Raw genomic sequence first — 22827 nt, forward strand, 5'->3', positions numbered from 1 at the left:
CTGAAAGAGCTTCAATATAGCTAAGTACCCCTTTTGCCATGGTTACCCCACTTTTTGCCTGACTCCGATGTATATTTGACTGAATGTGCACTGGGTTCCTGCTAGCCAGGTTCCTAGTGCCTGTGTTTTTTTCAAAAGCTGTAACTTTGTTTCCACAATTGGCACACCTCTGGCTCACATACAAGTCCCTTGTAAAAGGTACCAGTAGTACCAAGAGACTTGTGATGGAACTGGGTCGCTAACGACTGCAGCATGCATTGCTCCACCCTAAGAGACCCCTCACCAAATACAAGCATACTGCCCCTGAAGCCTGCGTGTTTTGGTGCATATAAAAGTGAAGAGTCGACCTGGCACACAGGGATGTCTGCCAGCAGGCATTACAGCCCTAATGCAGGGTGCACTATACCTAATGTGAGGGCATAACTGAATGAGCAGATTTGATCCTATAGTGTAATGTGTTATGCCTCTTATAATCTTTTGTTTTCCATATCTCACTGTACTTCTTTTGAAGGATAATGTTCCATATCTTAATGTACCTCCTTTGTAGGATAATGTGTTCCTTTCTTGATTTGCTATATTTTGTTTTCAGACAATTCGAATTGATGGATCTCCATGGATTTTTCAACGTTCGCTAATCCTTCGTTCAAGATTACAGATTCATTCTTCGTTTGCAGCTTGATCTGATATTCGGATGCATTTAAAAGAGGCCGATCTTCTCTGGCACATGCCTTTTATTGATACTATGATGTCACCTTGTTCTTGTTCTAGTCTTTGTGATGTAAGCGGCTGTTTGTGAGCTGCATTAAAGGATTAATGCATAATGTTAGCCTCCGTGTCTTTAATGAAATCCAGATTCTCTGGTCATGTTAATAGGAGAATCGCAATTCTTAGACATGATAAGTGCACAGTGAAGCCATACAGAGTCCGTGGGCTGGGCGATTGTCACTACGAGCTCACAGATCCATGATGGCTTCACCACATCCCAAGATGTTTGGTACTAAGCGTCAGAAACAAAGCCTGCTCGCAATGGAGGTGCTTCACACCTACCCCCAAGCAGGAACAGCATTGAAAGGCGGTGAGCCTCAAAGGCTTCCTGTTATTTGCCATGCTGATCAGGGCCTCTCCAGGTATTGGAGATGCCAGGCCCCCTGACTAAGCCTCACTTTTGGCTGCAAGGTCGGCAGGAAAATTAGTGAGAAGGAGGGCTGTGTCTCTTCTTAGCCGGGGCCACCCCTAAGGTTCCCTGAGCTGAAGTGACCCCCTCCTTTCAAAATCCTTCATATTTTAGAGGATTCTAGCCAATAGGGTTAGGGGTATGCCCCCTCCGCAGAGGGAGTGGACATACAAAGGATGTAGGCACCCTAAACGTAAATAGCCCATTGACTACTATCTTTTAACCCCTGTAACTCCCCAAAATTGAGTATTTAGGTGCACCCTTGAACCTTAATCCTCAGATTACCGACGACTTACGCAGAAGAGGACAAAGAAGAGCTGTGCAGGAGAGAAGACTGAGGACATCAACTGCCTTGGCTCCAGCCCTACTGGCCTGTCTACAGCCATCAAAGACCCTGCTAAAGAAGAGCGACTCGAACCACAGTCCAACAAATTCCAGAGCCCTGGGAGGACTACCTGCCTTCTAAAAAGACTCCTAATCTCCTGTGGACAGCGGACCTGTCCAGAATAAAACCAACTTTAAAGAAAGTGCTTTGCCTGCAGAACCGTGAAACAGACTCCCTAAGCACTGGACACCCAAGGCCTGAGTTCCGGTGGCCCATCGGTCCAACAAAGCTTCACCAGCAATTTAGAGCCAGAGTCCACTGTGGGTTGACCCCTGCCAGAATGCACATCGACGCCTGCAGCCTCTGCACGATAACTCCTTCCCTCACCTGCGCCAGTAAGCCGATTTCCATTGCCACCTTGCACCCGGAGCCCCCTGGCCTTAGGGAGATCAACCACACTTCAATCCAAAACAACTAAACTTTATATGGGAGGGTCTGAAAGTGAGTAATTCAAGCCAATGATACTGTTGGCATGGAACACCAATGGAAGCAAGGTATGGGCAGTAGATATTAGGGCAACTGTGGCAGCCCCAAAGAGCAAAAGATATTCTGCTACAAAATGGAATACGAGAGCTTAGCAGACCAATACTATGAGAGGAACAATGTGTTTTTACCACACAAGTACACATATGGAGAGTAAGAAATCATTATAATATGTCTGCAGCGTGCATCTTTCTGTACTCTTCCATTAGAGCTGTTTAAATAACATGGCAATTAAAACGTATGTTTTTCTTGCAACAGTCTATTTGGAACACCATAAGGCGCCTCTAATTGAGAAATGTACTCCACTGCGCTACTGCAATATTTAATCGCAGGTGAGTTGTGACATCACAAAGCCTCTACCATCATCAATAAGCACTGTGAAAAAAGGAGTCTGAAGGGAACACGTAACTGCCCCTTAAACAATTGAAGGTGTTCACACCGCTTTTATCTAAACTGTCCATCCCAAAAATCCAGTCATTAAGTGCCCACTGTAAAGTGTTTCTTCTCTGAACTGCTAGTGTTCACCGCAGGGGAGCAGGAATCTTTGTCTGTGTAACCCGCAAGTAGTAACTTTGATTCACGCGTTTGCAATAAAATACAAGCTGCTTATTTATGTAATTGTTTTCACACCTCATATACCATATTTATTATAAATTATCTGCAATTGTGATCTCTGCTTAGAAAGAGTAAGCGAAAAGGATTTGATTGGGGTTCCAGAAGAGCGAGGGTGATGCAACAACCATATTTTACAAGGAATAAAATACCCCTACTGTAAAGATTTTTTTTGTATGGATTTTGTAAACTATCTTAGTTCCGTATAGAGGAACTGAGCCTTCGGACACGTTCATTCCTTTGATAACAATCTCTTACCAATATGTATGAGAGAAGGCAAATTATTTCATCAATAAATCATACACGTAAAGAAAGTTAATTTTCAAACCGCATCAAAAACACCATGAGACACTGATAGTACATGATTCTTGTACAGCAAACGCAAACTACTTACTTTTTGAGATGTCTGAAAAGCACCTGCATGGTATCCTGGTTGGGCTTTGGCAACTGTTTGATTAAATCTTTCACAGCATTGACACGGTGCTTAGCATCTTGTTCTAAAAAGGAGATGGCAAACAGAATACTCGAATTAGTACATACTGTATATACTCCATGCTATCAGGTTTCTAACATTTGAATCAGATGTAAAAAGTCTTTCAGCTAAAAATTCTAATCTATATTTTGCCTCTGCCTATGCAGTTGCAGTAAATTACTCCAAAAGTAGTGCATATATTGTATGATCAGAGGGTTGAAAAGGCCTGCCAAGGAACAAATACGGGTTATATTATGCCTGAAACACACACCTATTGAGCAATGGAAAGCCGGATATATGCAAGGCTGTAAGAATGACTCAGTCAGAGGACAGCACTGTTAATCAATACAGAAACTGTCATGATATAATGGACCTTTCACATAGAGGTCCTCTTTAGTCGAGATGAACAAGTTATTTACCATCGGTAACATTGTATCTGGTACAGACAGTCTAGCTGCAAAATCCTTTACTTGTGAATTCTCCCCAGGCATCAGACTGGATCAGGAAAAAAATTCTCAGCAGTACCTCTGGATGCCAGGGGGTGGCACTGCATGGCTCCGTACGACGTCAGCTCCGGATAGGATGTCAGTGGAGCCATACAAGTCCCCTTCAGCACACGGATGTCAGCTTCTTATGTGAAACTTTCCGCGCGGAACGCAGAGACACATAGAAACTGGCGGTGGCCGGGTCTGGGGTTCAAAAACAAAACGAAAACGGAAAAAAGCTAAACAATCTCACAATAGGTCCAGGAGGACCCACTGACCGAGACAAAAGATCGGCCACACCTCAGTGAGAGAAGATAATGGAGAGAGAGACTTTTTTGTTTAGAGGTGGCGACAATCACAACAAAAACGCAAGCCAGTAACATGCACCCTCCGGCATAGTGGTACTGAAGTAGACGCCACTAGAAGGGGCAGAGGACTCTGCAATGTATACAATAGAGGACTGAGCCACCAGGCATCCACCTTAGATGAAAAAGTGGCCACTAGAGGAGCCAAAGCAAACCACTAAGTGGAAAGAAAAACTAAGCTATTAAGAGAAGTGCGAATGGACCCATCCAAGCACAACAAAATGAATTAAGTCCTCCACCGCCAGAAGGGAAAGAAAGACCAAGGGTCAAAAAGAAGAACAGATGTCCCCGGGAAGGTAAACAGAGTCTGAGGAAAAAGAGGCGAAATCCTACACAAAATAACCTGATAACAGTCGGAAGGCCTTATGTGAACCCAAGTACACTAAAACTGGTTATGAAAGAAAACATGAGACTCCTGCCCTGATAAGGGCAACAGAAGAAGGGCCACCTGACGCAAACCCCCTTTACCCTAGCAGGGACAGGGCCCTAGAAAACGCGGTATATACGAAACGAAGAAGGAGTTCTACCATGGAGAACAAATCCGGTGTCATTTTCTCCCTTTTGAATTTTTTTTAGTAATTATTTATTTCTTTTTTATATCAGGAGACTGAAAAGGATGGACACCAGGCCGCCGAAAAGCCAGTGTAACAAAACATATCCAAAGGGCATAAATGTTCATATGAAAAACATATGAAAAACTGAACACCCTCCTAGCAATATACCTATGCATGTAATGGATACAGCAGCCCGATAATACATGGCAAGCACTCAAGGCACGCTGAGAACGCCGCGAGTACCAGCAACAGAAGGTGAAACAAGCATTTGCAATGCAATAGGGCTCGCATTAGTAAAGTTTGAGGGATTAGTATTGTAAATGACAAATTTATTATTTATGTTTTTGTTTTGAAAATTTGGAAATTAATAACTTTGTCATTTACAATGCTAATAGTGTTAACTATTAACGACACCGCCGAGCAGGGGAGAGGCTGAGGAGAGCCCTGAGAGCCAATTCACAAATATGAGCAGATCGTAAGGGAATGAGGCACATTATGGATTAATGTTGGGCCGCTGAAAGACACTACGGACACACAGAGACTTGAGGTACTTGTTTGTCTCCTTCCCGCCTATTCACTGTTAATCTACCTCCTTGGTTCAAAATGGCTGGAGCCATAAACCTGTAGCAGTAAATCCTCCCACCCTTCCCCGTACCTCTGTCCACGTGGCTCTTCGCTTTGGCTCCCCCACACAGCATTCCTCCCAGATAGCTCGAGCATGGCGGGCTCTGATGGAAAGTGAAACTCCTCCCCCTATGTTGAAAGCAATAACAACAGACAGAGGACTATATCCCCACCTCCCCTGCATGCATGAAGGAAAAGGGAAACTGCAACAAACAAAGGACTGATGTCTCTACCCCACCTACTTGGCGGACATGTTTGACTGGTCTCTCTCAGGGACGTACTTCCTGGATTAGTCACTCTCTGCCTTATCTGAACACTCGATAAGTATTTCACATTCTAGATTGATCACAACTGCTGAGCACTTGGCTCAGTTACTTATCTACACCATCTTGTGATAGAATGCCTGCCTATTTTGTATCATTTTTACTTTTAACTATATTCTGATCATGTTTGATGCACGGAATACTACCTCATATGTGAAAGAATGTCTGCCTACTATTGCAATCCACTCCTAGCTTTACTCTGAATACTCGTAATGCATTGTTATAATTCCCCTCCCCCACAACGTGGCCACTCCCAATCCCATCTCCCATCCTAAGCTATTTCATTGCATCTCATATACAGGTTGGCTTTGTAGCCACTTTTGTATCATTCATACTATGTGTTCTTACTGTATTACCTGTTCTGACTATGCTCCCCCTTGTACTTCCTATGTAAAGCGCTCTGATATCCGCAAGGATCTTGTTCGCGCTATATAAAACTTTCAAAATAAATAAATAAATAAATAAACTTGTGGAAATGTGACACCTATAGCATTTGTAATGCAATGTGTTGTCTTTACATGACAGATGTATTAATATTCAAATTAGCAATGTTTTTTTTCTCCAATATTTAATAGTTAAAATAAAGATATTGTAATATATAATGGCAATAGCTTAAACTTTTGCAAATAATTTTGTGGAAGATTATGTTTATTGTTTTTTATAGTGATGAAAATACAAGAACAGAAGTGAAAGATTACATTTTTTTGGTGACATTTGTAATAAATTTTGAAAAATTGAGAGAACATATTTGAATCAGTTGTTGTTGAATTGTTGCACATATTGATGCTTTGTTGGCTCAGAATGATGTTGTGGGTGTGCCGAGTGATGCTGTGGCGTTCAGTGATACTCTGGTAGCGCATATTGATGTTGTGGTGCCCCTGAGTGATGCAGTAGTGATGCTGTAGTGGTGCTGAGTGGTGCTGTGGTGGTGCTGAGTGGTGCTGGGGTGGAAGTGTGCACTTCCGGCTGGTGGTGTGTGTGCCTGGTGGAAGCGTGCAGTGACGGCTGGGGGTGTGTGTGCCTGGTGAAAGCGTGCACCGACGCTGGTGGTGTGTGCCTGGTGAAAGCGTGCACCGACGGCTGGTGGTGTGTGTGTGTGTGTGACTGGTGAAAGCGTGCACTGATGTGGTTGTGTGTGTGACTGGTGAAAGCGTGCACTGATGTGGTTGTATGTGTGGTTGTATATTGTATGGCGGGCGTGAAACTTAAAGTACGGCCGGCCGGGCGTAAAAAAATAATGTGGGGAGGAGAAGAACAAGTTACTTACCTTCGGTAACGCTTTTTCTGGTAGATACTATATCTGCCTGTGGATTCTTCACCTTGTGAATATCCCCCTTGCGTCAGCAACATTCGGAAATTCTTTTCGCAGCCTCGCGCCGACGTGGATAGGACGTCACAGAGACACGGCTCCGCTCGCGACTCCGCCGACATCACCGACGCCTATAATAGGCCCACGCCGGCGTGATGACATCAGTTCCGCCCTTTTTTCCGTGCCATCGAGGCACACGGACGGACCAATGACAGTAGCAATATACACAGTATACACAATAAACAATTGCCAAGGAGAAAAACACATAGTGTGGAGCAAATGCAAGAAAGCAAATAAAGCAACTCCTCAACAATCCAATATATTAACAATATAATACAATAACTCTGGTAAAGAAGAGTGGACAACGGGGAGGCGGGTGGGTCAGTGAGGAATCCACAGGCAGCTATAGTATCTACCAGAAAAAGCGTTACCGAAGGTAAGTAACTTGTTCTTCTGATAGATACATCTGCCGTGTGGATTCCTCACCTTGTGAATAGAGTCCCACAGCAGTCCCCACTCCCGGAGGAGGGTGTCCACTCTTCTAAACCAGGAAATCCTGAAGGACAGAGCGCGCAAAGTGGCCGTCCCTCCTGACTTCGGCATCTAAGCAGTAATGCTTCGCGAAAGTGTGGAGGGAAGACCAAGTTGCCGCCCTACAAATATCCTCTACAGGGACACCTCCAGCCAAAGCAGAGGTTGACGACTTAGCTCTCGTAGAATGAGCCCTTATACCCTCTGGAGGTTCCTTACCGGGAAAAGAGTAGCAGATCTTTATACAGAGGACAATCCATCTTGATAAAGTTCTTTTATGGACCGCTCTTCCCTTCTTGCAGCCAGCAAAGCCAATGAAGAGCTGGTCATCCAAGCGACAGTCTTTAGTTCTGTCTAAATAAAAAGACACCGCCCTTTTGGGGTCCAGACGGTGCAACCTCTCCTCCTCCTTGGAAGGGTGCGGGGGAGGATAAAATGTAGGGAGGGTAATGGATTGACCAAGGTGGAAAGGAGTCACCACCTTAGGAAGAAAAGCAGCCCTGGTCCTTAGAACCATCCGATCAGCATGAATGGTCAGGAACGGGGGCATGGAACTCAGAGCTTGAAGCTCACTCACCCTCCTTGCCGAGGTTATTGCAACGAGGAAAACTGCCTTAAAGGTTAAAAGCCTCATAGGACATTTATGAAGAGGCTCAAAGGGAGAGCCCATCAGAAAAGTCAAGACAAGATTCAAGTCCCACTGAGGTACAATAAAAGGAGTAGGAGGGAACTTGTTTACAAGACCCTTCAAAAACCTTAAAACTACAGGCGACTTAAAAAGAGAGGGCTGGTCAGGCAAACAAATAAAAGCCGACAGCGCCGAAAGATAGCCCTTAACCGTGGCAACAGCAAGCCCTTGTTGTGCCAAAGAAAGAGCAAACCGTAGCACATCAGACAAACGGGCTCTCAAAAAGTCAATTTTATCCTGACCACACCAAGTGACAAATCTAGACCATCTACATGAATAGACAGTCTTAGTGGAGTCACGTCTGGCAGTCAAGAAAACATCCACCACGTCAGGCGTGAGAGAATAGGAAATCAGGTTGCCCCGTTCAATCTCCAGGCATGAAGGTGCAATGTCTGGAGGTGGGGGTGTAGAACCTGCCACTCCATCTGAGAGAGGAGGTCTGCCCTGAGAGGGAGAAGGAGCGGCGGGTGAGAGGAGAGGTGGAGTAGATCTGTATACCATACCCTTCTTGGCCAATCCGGGGCGACCAATATAACTTGGGCCCGGTCTTGGCGAATCTTCCTCAGAACCCGAGGAACCAAAGGTATGGGAGGAAACGCGTAAAGTAGCTGACCTCCCCAACTCAACTGAAACGCGTCCCCCAAGGCTCCTTGCATCGGATACTGGAGACTGCAAAATGACGGGCAGTGAGCATTCTCGCGAGTGGCAAACAGGTCCACCCGAGGAGTCCCCCACGTCCGAAAGACGTGACGAACCACCTCCGGGTGAAGCCTCCACTCGTGGTCGGCAGAGAACTGCCGACAGACTGTCTGCACGCACGTTCAGAACTCCGGCCAGATGATTTGCCATCAGACAAACCTGGTGGTCCTGAACCCAGGACCAGAGACGCAGAGCCTCTCTGCAGAGACACCGCGACCCCACACCTCCCTGCTTGTTGATGTACCACATTGCGGTCGTGTTGTCCGTCAGGACCTGAATTGACCGACCGCGAAGGGAAGGGAGGAAGGCCTTGAGCGCCAAACGTATCGCCCGCAACTCTAGAAGGTTGATGTGAAGCAACCTTTCCTCTGGAGACCAAAGACCCTTGACCTCCAGATCCCCCAGATGAGCACCCCACCCCAGAGTGGATGCATCCGCTATTACCGTGACCACCGATGGAGGTAGTTGGAAAGGCTTTCCTTGCGACAGATTGCCTTCCACACTCCACCAAGACAGATCTGCTGCAGTTTCTCTGGAGATCTTCACTGACTCCCCGAGATCTCCGTTGTGCTGATACCACTGCCTGCGGAGACACCACTGGAGTGCTCTCATGTGCCAGCGTGCATGGTTGACCAACAGAATGCAAGAAGCCATCAGACCGAGCAGGCGAAGGACCTTCAGGACTGGAACGACCGCTCCATTGTAAAATAAAGGAATCATTTCCTGAATGTCGCGAATCCTTTGAGGAGGAGGGAATGCACGACAAACAGTAGTGTCAAGTACGGCACCTATGAACAGGTTGCGCTGGGAGGGCACCAGGTGAGACTTGGGTACATTTATCGAAAAACCCAACCTGAACAACAACTGAGTTGTCTCTTGCAGATGATGGAGTACCTTCTCTGACGACTCCGCTTTGATCAGCCAGTCGTCCAAATAAGGGAACACAGGTATCCCCGACCTCCTGAGATGAGCTGCCACCACCGCCATCACCTTGGTGAAGACTTGAGGCGCAGTAGTAAGACCAAACGGAAGGACCGCAAACTGGTAGTGTTGCGATCCCACCGTAAAACGGAGATACTTCCTGTGCGACTTCAGGATAGGGATGTGGAAATACGCATCCTGCAAGTCGAGCGACACCATCCAGTCTCCTTCCATCAGCGCTTGAAGAACCTGAACAAGGGTGAGCATCTTGAATTTCTCCTGCTTCAGATAGAGATTCAAGATCCTGAGATCCAGGATTGGACGAAGTCTGCCATCCTTTTTGGAGATCAGGAAATACCGGGAGAAGCATCCCTGACCCCTTTCCTGCTCTGGGACCACCTCTATCGCACCCTTTCATAACAGAGTTAGAACCTCCTCCTGCAGAAGAGACAGATGTTCCTCGGTGCAAAAACCTTGACAAGGAGGGTAAACAGGAGGGAATTCCCGAAAGGGAAGGGCATACCCATTTTCTACAAGATTGAGAACCCAAAGATCTGTTGTAACCGATTCCCAATCCTGTAGAAAATGGGTAAGCCGACCCCCAACCGGACCCACATGATCCTGAATAGGGGATCTAGGGCTGCTTATCTGTGGCAGGGGGGTTGGAAGAGGTGGAGGAGGAAGAGGGCTGACGTCCACGAGGACGTGCTCTTTGCTTTCCCCTGTACGATCTGTACACTGAATTTTGCTGCTGCTGCTGTTGCTGCTGCTGCTGTTGGCCTTGCCGGAAATTCCGAAAGGAGCGTCCAAAGCCCCTGAACCTCCTGTTGGAAGAAGTGCCTCTGATCTGGAGACCCAAAGACTTAGCTGTCGCTCTGCAATCCTTGAATCTCTCAAGAGCCGCATCCGCCTTCTTCCCAAAGAGACCAGAACCATCAAAAGGAAGATCCAGCAAAGTCGCCTGAACATCAGCCAAAAAGTCCGATGACTTCAACCAGGCTGACCTCCTAGTGGCGACAGCAGTGCCCATGATACGAGCCACAGAGTCGGCAGTGTCCAGACCACTTTGAATAACCTGGCGAGCCGCCGCCTGAGTATCAGAAATCACTTCCTCAAAATCCTTCCGGTTGGCATCAGGAATTTTTGGAACCAGGACACGCAAAGAATCCATCAGGGCATGCACATACCTTCCCATTAGACAAGTGGCATTAGTTGACTTCAACGCCATGCTCGCCGAAGAAAATGTCTTTTTTGCAACCTGGTCCTGTTTCTTTGCCTCCTTTTCACATGGAACCTGAGGAAAGGCACTAAGACTCTTTTTAGAACAGGCAGCCTGAATGACCAGGCTCTCTGGCGAAGGATGAGAAGACAGAAAAGCCGGGTCCTCAGGAGCAGCCCTGTACCTCCTCGCAACACTCTTAGAAACCGCAGGAGCCGACAATGTTTTCTTCCACACCTCCATAATAGGATCTGTCAAGGCATCATTAAATGGAAGCAAAGGCTCAACCACAGAATTCGGAGAATGCAAGACCTCAGTGAGGATATTGGACTTAAACTCCACTGTAGGCAAAGTCAATTGAAGAAGTTCAGCTGCCTTCCTCATAACTAGATGGTAAGGTTGGATATCCTTAGAAGGAGCACCAGAGCCTGAGGGCAACTCCCACTCTGGAGAGAAATCAAGACTTCCTGAATCCGCCAACTCCTCATAACAGCTCTCCTCCAATTCACCTTCCTCAACATCAGAATGTGAATCCAGGTACCTCTGCTCTTCCAAAAGACGTTGAGCTTCCCTTCTGGACCTCTCCTTCACACGCCTCGCAGCCGGCGCCGGAATCGAATCAGATGGCACAGAAGAATGCCTTTGAGGATGATCTGGAGTGGGCGACGCCGGAATCGGCGTCGACGACTTCGGCGGAGCCGGAAATTGCCAATGCGGCGTCGGAGCCGGCATGTAAGGCATGAATGGAGCAGGAGGATAGGAGTGAGGAACACCCAGGCTGAAAGCTAGAGGACCCATGGGACCCGAAGGTGCACCAGAGGGCTACCACGCCCTTGAGAAGACGCCATACATAGCGTTAAGAAACGCTGAAGGGTCCTGGCCTGGAGCAGGAAAGGGCGGCTGAAAACCATCAGGCCGGTCCTGAGGAGGGATCGGATTCGGCTCTTCAACAGGCGCAGAATCCACAACCTCCCGAGCCTCTTCCTCTTCACGGCCCGGGGACGGCGCCGGAGACGGATTCGGAGCCGGAGAGGGTACCGGAGCCGGAGTGGGAGAGCCCCCATGCGACTTGGAAGGTGAGGCCTCACCTTCAGGCTCAGAGACTTCGAGAGTAACCACCTTCGAACGTACCTTCTTCGGTGACCTCGACCTCGACTCCTTACCAGACCGACGTCGGGACTCATGTCTCCTCTTCTTATGTTTCTTCTTCGACTTCGAAACATGATCCGACGCCGACTTCGAAGACGACCTCTCTCGAGAACCAGATCTCGACCTCGCCCTGGACTTCGACCTCGCCCTTCGAGAACGAGACCTCGACGACTTCTCCTTTCCAGCTTTCACCTTCGCAACCAGGAGTTTGGCTTCTCTCTCCCTCAGGGCCTTCGGGTTCATCTTCCGACAAGAAGAACAATCCTCCACATCATGGTCGGAACTCAGACACCAGATGCAGTCATCATGGGGGTCAGTAATAGACATCATTTTACTGCACTCCCTGCAGGGCTTGAAGCCGGTCTTCTTGGATGACATCGTCGAAGAGACTGGATACAAAGAAGCAGAAATTTGCAACAAAATGGCAACAAAGTACCAGTTGGCTACAGAGATTCCCGATAACCGTTAGCGTCGACGACGCGGAAAAAAGGGAACTGATGTCATCACGCCGGCGCGGGCCTATTATAGGCGTCGGTGACGTCGGCGGAGTCGCGAGCGGAGCCGTGTCTCTGTGACGTCCTATCCACGTCGGCGCAAGGCTACGAAAATAATTTCCGAATGTTGCTGAAGCAAGGGGGATATTCACAAGGTGAGGAATCCACACGGCAGATGTATCTACCAGAAGCCCTTTGATGTGGTGTCACGGCCTGGCGGCCGTGAAAAAATGCAATTAGGAGAGGGGAGAGTAGTGAGGAGAGTGGTGTTGAGAGGGGAGAGTGGTGGTTAGAGGGGAGGAGACAGTCAGGCCTGGAGAGAGTGAGGATAGGGCTGAGTGAGGAGATGGGAGAGTGAGGAGTGAGGAGATGGGAGAGTGAGGAGTGAGGAGATGGGAGAGTGAGGAGTGAGGAGATAGGAGAGTGAAGAGTGAGGAGATGGGAGAGTGAGGAGTGAGGAGATGGGAGAGTGAGGAGTGAGGAGATGGGAGAGTGAGGAGTGAGGAGATGGGAGAGTGAGGAGTGAGGAGATGGGAGAGTGAGGAGTGAGGAGATGGGAGAGTGAGGAGTGAGGAGATGGGAGAGTGAGGAGTGAGGAGATGGGAGAGTGAGGAGTGAGGAGATGTGAGGAGTGAGGAGATGGGAGAGTGAGGAGTGAGGAGATGGGAGAGTGAGGAGTGAGGAGATGGGAGAGTGGGGAGAGGGGAGAGTGAGGAGAGGGGAGAGTGAGGAGAGGGGAGAGTGAGGAGAGGGGAGAGTGAGGAGAGGGGAGAGTGAGGAGAGGGGAGAGTGAGGAGAGGGGAGAGTGAGGAGAGGGGAGAGTGAGGAGTGAGGAGAGTGAGGAGAGGGGAGAGTGAGGAGAGTGAGGAGAGGGGAGAGTGAGGAGAGGGGAGAGTGAGGAGAGGGGAGAGTGAGGAGAGGGGAGAGTGAGGAGAGGGGAGAGTGAGGAGAGGGGAGAGTGAGGAGAGGGGAGAGTGAGGAGAGGGGAGAGTGAGGAGAGGGGAGAGTGAGGAGAGGGGAGATGGAGAGGAGAGAGGGTAGTGAGGAGAGAGGGGAATGAGGAGAGAGGGGAGTGGGGAGAGAGAGGAGTGGGGAGAGAGGGGAGTGGGGAGAGAGGGGAGTGGGGAGAGAGGGAGGGGAGATAGGGATTGGAGAGTGAGGAGAGAGGAGAGTGAGGAGAGTGAGGAGAGGGTAGAGGGAGGGGAAAGGGGAGTGAGGGGGAGAGAGGGGAAAGTGGTGAGAGGGGATAGTGGTGGGAGGAGAGTGGTGAGAGGGGATAGTGGTGGGAGGAGAGTAGTGAGAGGGGAGAGTGGTATATGAGCACCTGATATCTAAAAAGTAAATAAATAAAGATTCAGACAACGGTCCTGTGAAAAATTGCCATATGAGGTTTGTGACATAATAATTTTTACAAAATAGTATAGACTGGTAGGAGGCAAGCCTTAATGATAAAAGAATACAGAAAGATTTGAATGGTTCGGGGGTTTGAGATGAACATATCAACAAGTTAGCAGGCAGTAAGCAGCGCTGCTGCGCACGTTCTAACCCAAAAAATCTACAACCTGACTAAAATAGGAATATTCGTATACAATTTGTGCAAATAGAAAGGACTGTGCCCTATGCACTTTTGCTAATAGGGAGTTGGACGTTTTGGGGCAGATTCACGATGGCACGCAAAAATACGTAAAAGAGTGCTTGTGTAGTACTCCTTCTCCTAAAATGCTTTTGTGAGTCAGTTACAATTTATCCAAAGGACAAGATCAGTGTAACATACAACATCTAGCGTCATCTATTTCCATAATGGGACTGTATTACTTGAAGGGATTATTTGAAAGATATTCTCTGGGTGGCAAGACGAATACCATAATAGAACCTCATGATAATTATAACAAATGGAAGAAAGACATTACTGATTTTTTTAAACTCATCAAGGAAGAAATTATGTATATAAAGATACATTGGTTTCAGATTTCGTTTACCCAATTCTCAATAATCTGGGATTTCTTTAGTCTGTGAAAGATTAAATATGTTATACTAAAATTAAGTAGTTCCAGTTAGTGCACAAGGATCTGGGGAATGTATGCAACCAGAAAAGAGCTAATCGAAATAACTCCCAAGGCACGGGAACTAAAGTGAAGAACAACATGTATTTATTTGTAACAACCCTAATTAGCCGTGTTCAGAAAGAACCTGAAAACCCTCCTATTTTAAGCACTCATCGGCAGCCTGCAGAAAAATCTAAGCCAAGTCGGCCGCATCAACTCTTCCAACCTTGAGCCTCAGATACTTAGAGAAGTTTTCTGCTCCGGGAAGTAATGTGTTTTGGTTTTACAGTAAAAGACTTCTGCTGAAACCTAAGAAATAAATCAAGTCAAAAAATTTAAGGCACATGCAGCAGTCACCTTCGTTCCATTACTCAAATTCTCTTAGTCAGCGGTGTGTCTTCGAGCCGGGTAAACACAATCCTTCTGCCCAGGCGTTTTGAGCTGCCCAGTAGAGAGCGTAAAATGCACAGCTGGAGGACGAATGAGAAAATGAGGAGTAGAGATAGAGATGTGGAAAGCAGTGCGTGAGGGATACCGGGTGGGCGAATTCCGTAGGATAAGGGGCTGCTGTGCACGAGGATATTCAGCAGTGACTCCCGCCCGCATAGAACAGCGAGGCGTGGCTATCGGAAAGGCATGCACCATAGAAAGGACACAAAATAAACACAGTTGAACAAATGACTAACTATAACAAATAACAAACACGCATCTCTCACACAAAACTGATATTCTAAGCATTGTTTGCATACCCAGTGATGAGTTTCTTATAAAACAAAGGTGAGCGAGGCACTTACACTTTTCAATCGTTAAATGGGACACATGGCTGGTCCATAGGAAATTATACTGCCGGTGAGAATTAAAGCAGGGCCTGTAAATGTGACATGTAAGACAAGTGCAACATGTAGGCTGGCCTAAGAGGGTGGACACAGATCGCATATCAGTGCAGGACAGAAAGGCAAAAAAAGGTCGTAGAGCCCGCGACCTAACACCGTGTTGAATACACGACATGGTCGAGAGAAGATCAAAAATACACGACATGGTCAAGAGAAGATCAAAATATTATCTAGAAATAGGAAATGCGAGCATCTTTTTAAATAATGATTCCATAAACTCAAAAATCACAGAAAAACGGGAATGAAACTAGTTACTGGGTGATCTGTTAAATCTCTGTTAGGAAGCGATGGAAGGGGGTCTTTGCATCACAACGACGCACTGATGAAAGCCTAAACAAGTGACAAGATAGTGTGCTAAGTGGGCTAGGCATGCTAGCCAGTAACAATACAAAATTAAAAGGTCAACCAGGTGAATTAATTGTAATATTTGGGGGAAAAAGCAATAATGCCCTGTGCTCGCTTCAGCAAACCTTCCTTGGCTGAAGTAGAAATAAACAGGCGTGCATTTATGTGCCCTGACATCAAGCCCGCGAACAAAGAAAGCAGTCTTCTCAACACAAGACCTCCTCTGCAAACGTAGCCCACACACTCATGCCCAGCAGGTTCATAATTTGCAGACTCTATAATAAGCGCTATGACAGCACCAGCACCAGGATGATTCTTGAAATGTGAAAACAAAAAAAGAGATCGAGAGTACAATAAACGCGGGGCTTACGTGAACAAAAGGGACATTTTCAAAACTGAATGCACTCAAGCAGTGAATCAAAGGGGTGAAAACGAACGCATCTGTTCACAGATTAGTGTGAATCCAATTAATCGAGGGGCAGCGGAAGCCTTTGATGTGGCCTTGCGGCCATGGAGAAATGCTGAAGGGAGGCACGGCCTGCGGCAGGGGAAGGATCAGGCAAGCTCGTGAAGTGAATAATTAGGGGAGGAGAACTGGCAGGCTGATGGGCAGAAGGTTCAGGCAAGCTCGTGCACGAGGCGGCGTGCACTTCCCAAAATCCTCCGAGACCCCTTGGCCTTAAGAAATGGTTTGACTGCATTAGGGCTCTTTTCCTATTCCTGCGGAATAGGAAAGGACGAGCCCTAAAAAGGGGGGAGAGGGGAATGCCCCTCCAAGAACAAAGTGGGGCTAGAACACAAGACAACATTGCCCGCTAGAAGAATCTCAACAGGCATGTACTCCCCAAGGGGAAAACATGAGAGTGCACATGTTCAAAAACGCATACCAATACCTAGACTTAGGAGGTCAACAAGAAGGTATGACGGAGTATTCCAGAGACTCCCAACGGGATATTCAGGGGAAAGACTCCCACAAGACAGATACGGAAAGCAATCCCTATTGGAAGGGCAACCACGGAACATGATATACATATAGAACACAGGTTCATACAAGGATCGCTCAACAGCCGTGAGGCAAGGAGAACAGATCACACAACGGCTGGGAGGCAAGGATAACAGGTCACACAACCACCATGAGGGAAGGATAACAGATCACGCAATGGCTGTGAGTTTTATCACTCAAGCTTCACGTAGCGCAGCCGGGGTACATAGAAAGTTAGAGCATTGACGCATGGTCAAGTTTCAGTGAGTCCACTGACCTTAAACTTTTACAAAGCCCCCTAACTCACGTAGGAGGCTGTCTCCACCGTAAGCCGTTGCTTGGTTTACTGTTCCTGAAAAGTGACCACACCTGCTTGTTCCGATCGAGTTACTGTTCCTTGCTGTATTGCATCCTGCTGTGGTTCCTCGACTCCCTGTCTCGATTCTCTTTGGGGACATCATCTGAATTTTCACCAGGGATCCCACTGCTACCTTTGGTTCCCCTCCGGGTGAGACTGGCATATGCGTTGCTGCTCCGCTCCTTCTCCTTCGGAGCCGGTCAGCAAGTCACACCGCCATTTACCTTTAGCCTCTCAGCCTAAAGACCTGCGCATTGCTGCTCTGCCCCTCTCCTACCATTGAGCCGGGCGGCATGCGGCGTTTTGAGAATTTCCTAGTTTTCTCTGATACCCTACTCATGTACACGTTGCTGCTCCGCTCGTTTGCGGATACTGAGCCAGCCAGCACGCTACGCTGTGGGATTCCTTCCAGCAGTGCATTGTTGTTACGGCCTAAGTCCGGATGCGTTGCAGCTCCACTCAACTCTTATTGTGGAGCCGGCCAACACGCTGCGATGTAAAGGTGCTATAGACTGCTTCCCACACATTATCCGTCCTTTGGGCTTTCACTCTCCAAAAACCCTGGAGTCACAAATTAGCCCTGTATGTGTGTGGATGTGTCATTTCTTCGTCCCTTAAGTTCCCATTTTCCCAGTAGTCAACACAGACTTCTCTCATTAGGTAGATCAGTGATTTCAACTACTGCCTGTGATTTTCCAAGAGTGACCGTGACGTTTCAGTTGGCAAGTGAACTGTGTTTAACTGAAACTGACATGCATTAATGTTCTAAGATAATTTATTAGTTAGTTGAGGATAGCCAGTAAGACCAGTTTATATTTTTATTTTCAGCACTCTGTATATCTTGTTGCACACTACAACATTTCCTGTTTCTACATCTGGGGAAGAGTGGTGGTCACTAGGATTTATTCCTCTCACTCAATTGCTTGTGAGTGAGTTACTATATATTCCTCTGGGAGTTGTTGTCTAGAAGTTTTGGGAACAGCATCTTCGCTCCCGTGGAACCTCGCTTGGATCAGGCTGGGATTCAGATTGCATGTTGTTGTCTTGGAAGAAGTCTTTGTAGTCACGAGATAGGTGACTCCTCCCTTGGACGATAGTGCACATGGGCATAGGCTCCATCTTAGATTGTTTTTCGCCATGATGGGAAATGATGAGTTAGTAGAAAGAAAGAAAGGAAGGATGTCCATACCTGTATATCTACTTAAGATAAAACTGGAACAGATACAGTTCCCGGGGAGGCAGGAGGGCGTGTAGAAATCTGCAGCTCTACATGCCAAGAACAGATGCATACTGGTAAGTAGCATTTTACGTTCGAGGCATATGAGCTGCAGATTCTACACTTTGCATCGATTGTGCAGCAGTGTCTCCCAAAGTGGTGGTCACCTGTATCCGTTGCAGTAGTTTGAAAGAGTTTTGAGGACAGCTTGGCCTACTGCAGCTTGCTGCTTGGCTGGCACATCAACACAATAGTGTTTAGTGAAGGTGTGTGTTGTAGACCATGTTGCTGCCTTGCAGATGTCTTCTGGGGGAATGTTCCCTAAGAAAGCCATGGAGGCTCCTAGTTTGCGTGTGGAGTGTGCTCTAGGAGGAACTGTTCATATGCGTTTTGCCTTATGATAGCATATTTATACACATTTAACACTCCACCTTGCAATTTCTGATTTAGGAATGGGGTTGCCTTTATGTGGTGGAGAGAAAGCTCCAAATAGTTGCTTTGTTTTGCCAAAGGATTTGGTCCTATCGATGTAATAGAAAAGAGCTCCTTTGACATCTAGTGTGTGTAGAGCTCTCTCTGCTACAGAGTCTGGGTTTTGAAAAAACACTGGTAACTCTAGATTGGTTTAGATGAAAAGGAGTAATTACTTTCGGAAGGAATTTAGGATTAGTCCTTAGGACCACTTTGTTACGATGTAATTGTAAGAATAGTTCTTGTATAGTGAAATCTTGAATCTCACTAACTCTAAGAGAGGTAATAGAAATGAGGAAAGCTGTTTTCCATGTGAGGAATTGCAGTTCACATTTGTGTAAAGGTTCTAAAGGGGGTCCATGAGCCTGGTAAGAACAATGTTTAGGTTCCACACTGGAGAGGGTGGTAACCTAGGAGGAATAATTCTTTTTAGCCCTTCCATAAAAGCTTTTATTGCTGGTACTCTAAACAACGACATATGTTGTCTGTTTTTTAGATATGCCGCAACGGCTGAAAGATGTAAGTGTATAGATGAGTATGCTAGATTACATCTCTGTAAGTGGAGAAGGTAACAGATATATTTTGGATGGAAGCATCCAAAGGATCAATTTGATTATTAGTGCAGTAAATGGCAAATCTTTTCCATTTCGAAGCATAGCAAGGTCTAGTAGTAGGTCTTCTGGCTTCTTTAACCCCTTCGGTGCTCATGACGGAACGGTTCCGTCATGAGCGTCGGTTGGCCTGTTCTCATGACGGAACCGTTCTGTCATGAGTCCGTTGGCTCAATAGAACCTTCAGCAGAGCACGAGAATTCGCGCCGCGCTGAAGGGGTTAATGATATTCATATAGTCTGGTGGCAGGTTACGGTAACCAAACTCTAAGACTTCAGGAGCAAGATTGCTAGATTCAGTTGATGTCTCCATGGTTCTGCGTTAGCATGGATGGTGTCAGAGACAGTTTTTGGTGTGGAACTAGAGAGAGTTCTAGCAGTATGGTGAACCACGGTTGGTGTGCCCATGTGGGAGCTACCAGGATCAGTTTGAGAGACTGTTGTCTGAGCCTGCGTACCACTAGTGGTATTAGTGGGATTGTCGGAAAAGCATACCCAAATTTGCCTGACCAGTTCATCCATATCGCATTGCCCTTGGACAACGGGTGTGGAAACCTGGCGGTAAAGGTTGGGCATTTTGCGTTTTCGTGCATGGCAAACAGGTCTATGTCTGGATGACCCCACTTGTGAAAGAATGGCTGAAGAACTTGCAGATGTAGTTCTCATTCGTAAATCTGTTGTGTCTGTCAACTTAACAGATCGGCTATCTGATTGAGAACTCCTGGAAGGTGTTCTGCAAGCAGATATATCTTTTGTGGAATGGCCCATCTCCAAATGTTTTGTGCGAGGTGGGACAGCTGCAGGGAATGTGTGCCTCCTTGTTTTTATATGTAGTACATGGCTGTCATGTTGTCCATCTGGATTAAGACAGCTTTGTTCTGTATGTGCATTTGGAAGGACTTCAGTGCTAGGAAAATTGACAGCAACTCTAGGTGATGGATGTGAAGCACCTTTTGTTGAGCGGTCCATCTTACCTGAGTTGTGAGGATGGGGAGCACATCTGCCCCACCAATCAGGGATGTATCTGTTGTCTGTACTCTCTGTGGAACTGGCTCTAGGAACGGCCGCCCTTTGGACAAGTTTTTGGTGCTCCACCACTGCAGAGAGCGATGTGTGCGGCTGTCCACCAACACCAGGTCTGTTAGTTATCCTTGTGCCTGATTCCACTGATGTGCTAGACATTCCTGTAATGGGCGCATTTGCAGTCTTGCATATGGTACAATAAAAATGCAAGATGCCATCATGCCTATTAGTTGCATGAACACTCTGGCTGGGAGAGAGTGTTGGTTTTGAAACCTTTTAACTAAGGCTTGAATGCTCTGTATCCTGCAGGACTGGGATAAGCTAGGGCGGTATTGGTGTTTATGATAGCCCCTAGGTATTGAGGTACATGAGAGGGCTGGAGGTGTGACTTCGTGTCGTTGATTGTAAACCCCAAGTCGTGCAGTGTTTGAATTGTTTGAGATGTGTGTTGGACACACTGATTGAATGACTTGGCTTTTATGAGCCAATCGTCTAAGTATGGGAAGACGCGGATATGTTGTCTTCTGAGATGTGCTGCTACTACTGCTAGGCACTTTGTAAACATTTGTGGTGCGGTTGTGACCCCAAATGGAAGGACTTTGAACTGATAGTGTTGTCCTTCTAGTACAAATCTGAGATACCTCCTGTGAGAAGGATGTATGGGAATGTGGAAGTAGGTGTCCTTGAGGTCTAGTGTGGTTAGGAAATCGCCTTGTTGCAACAATGGGAGCACTTGTTGTAAAGTTATCATGTGAAAATGATCTGATTGTATATACAGATTGAGAGGCCTTAGGTCTATAATTGGTCTTAGTGTTCCGTCCTTTTTGGGTATTAGGAAATAGAGTGAGTAAACCCCTGTTCCTTGATGTTTCAACGGAACTAGCTCTATTGCATCTTTTTACAGCAATGAGAGAACTTCTTGTTGGAGCAGCGTTAGATGTTCTGTGGATATTGGACGCTGTCTGGGCGGTATATGTGGAGGGGTAGCTGTAAGCTCTGGCAGTAACCATACTGGATAATTTGTCTTACCCACTTGTCTGTTGTGATGGAATTCCAGACAGGTAGGAACTGTGTTAATCTCCCCCCTACAGGAGTGGCATGCTGTTGGGGGAGCTGAAGGAAGTCACTGTTTAGTGGTGGAAGAGGATCGATTGTTGTTATTACCTCGACCTCTTCCCTTAGTGTTATTATCTCTGTAACCTCCTCTAAAATATCCTCTATTGGAGGATGTTTGCGTATTGTTTTTAAAGGAAGTTGAATTGTCTGCTCCAGTTTGTTTGGAGCCTCCTCTATAAAAGGAGCGACGAAAGGAGCCTCTTGGTTGAGTGGACTGCAAAGCTCCCATAGATTTTGCAGTATCATTGTCTTTTTTCATTTTTTCAAGTGCTATGTCTACCTCTGGACCTTCTAAGGAGGACGCTAGTGTTTATTGCTCTACATGCAGTGTCTGCTACTTCAAGAGTGCACTTGATTGAGGCATTTGAAATAAGCTTACCCTCTTGTATAAGGTCATTTGCCTGTGCCTTATATTGGTCAGGTAGATGTGTAAAAGGGTTTCTAACTGGTCATAATGAGTCCTGTCGAATCTTGCGAGGAGGGCTTGTGTTTTAGCTACACGCCATGTATTGCCAGCTTGTGCCTGAAGCATCTATTATTTTTGATTCCTTATCAGGAGGTGGTGCCTCACCTGATGTCTGAATTTTCTCTTTTTCTAGCATTTGAAACGACTAGGGAATCTAAGGGTAGCTGACCTTTAATGCGAGCAGGATCCCCAGGAGCGGACCTGTACTTTTTTTTATTATTGGGTTTATAATCCAAGCTCGTACAGGATCTTTAAACACTTCTGGGGAATTCTTAATGACCCCTTTAATCATGGGTAATATTTGAACAGATTTTTGTGAGTGTTCAAAAGTGTTTAACAAAAAATCTTCCTCTGCCTCATCTAAGTGCATTTTTACATTATGATAGATGGCAGCCCTATTAAGTAGATGTCCAAACCCAATATTATCTTCATGAGGAGATGGTTTGGATGGATATGTATGTGGGTCAGGGATATCTTGTGCATCTTGTGGGTTTGGATATTCCCAGTCTGGTACATCAGTAGGGTATGGAAAGGGCTCATCTGGGTCGCCCCATCCCCTATGTTATACTCATCTTCATTCTGAGGAGGTGTCTGTGAAGGTGAAGATTGAGGTGAAGAATTTTGTTGTGAATGAGCACGTGAACTTTGAGGTGAAATGTTAAAAAAAGAATAGAAGGTGAAAGAGGAAGTACAGGAGAAGAAGGGTGCATAGGTGATGTGGCAGAATCCTTCATTTTGACAGGCACTGGAGTTGAAGGTGCTGTATCCATCTTCCTCTTTCTATGTGGAATAGTGGAAACATGTCCTGTTTCTGG

At 46.6% G+C, this 22827-nt stretch overlaps 1 protein-coding gene across 1 annotated transcript in view; it reads right to left on the reverse strand.

The window, feature by feature from the left end:
- The window catches only part of LOC147659061 (rho GTPase-activating protein 12-like), a gene marked incomplete at its 5' end in the record, with an annotated part of 189075 nt that overhangs the window by 3405 nt on the left and 162843 nt on the right, over window positions 1–22827 (reverse strand). The window contains one exon of the mRNA XM_086951998.1: window positions 3049–3151. Within this exon, the coding sequence (XP_086808124.1) occupies window positions 3049–3151 (103 nt within the window). The remainder of the gene's footprint in view (window positions 1–3048; window positions 3152–22827) is intronic.

Source organism: Lissotriton vulgaris, unplaced genomic scaffold (genome assembly GCF_964263255.1).
Source record: "Lissotriton vulgaris unplaced genomic scaffold, aLisVul1.2 SCAFFOLD_2039, whole genome shotgun sequence".
NCBI classification, from domain to species: domain Eukaryota; kingdom Metazoa; phylum Chordata; class Amphibia; order Caudata; family Salamandridae; genus Lissotriton; species Lissotriton vulgaris.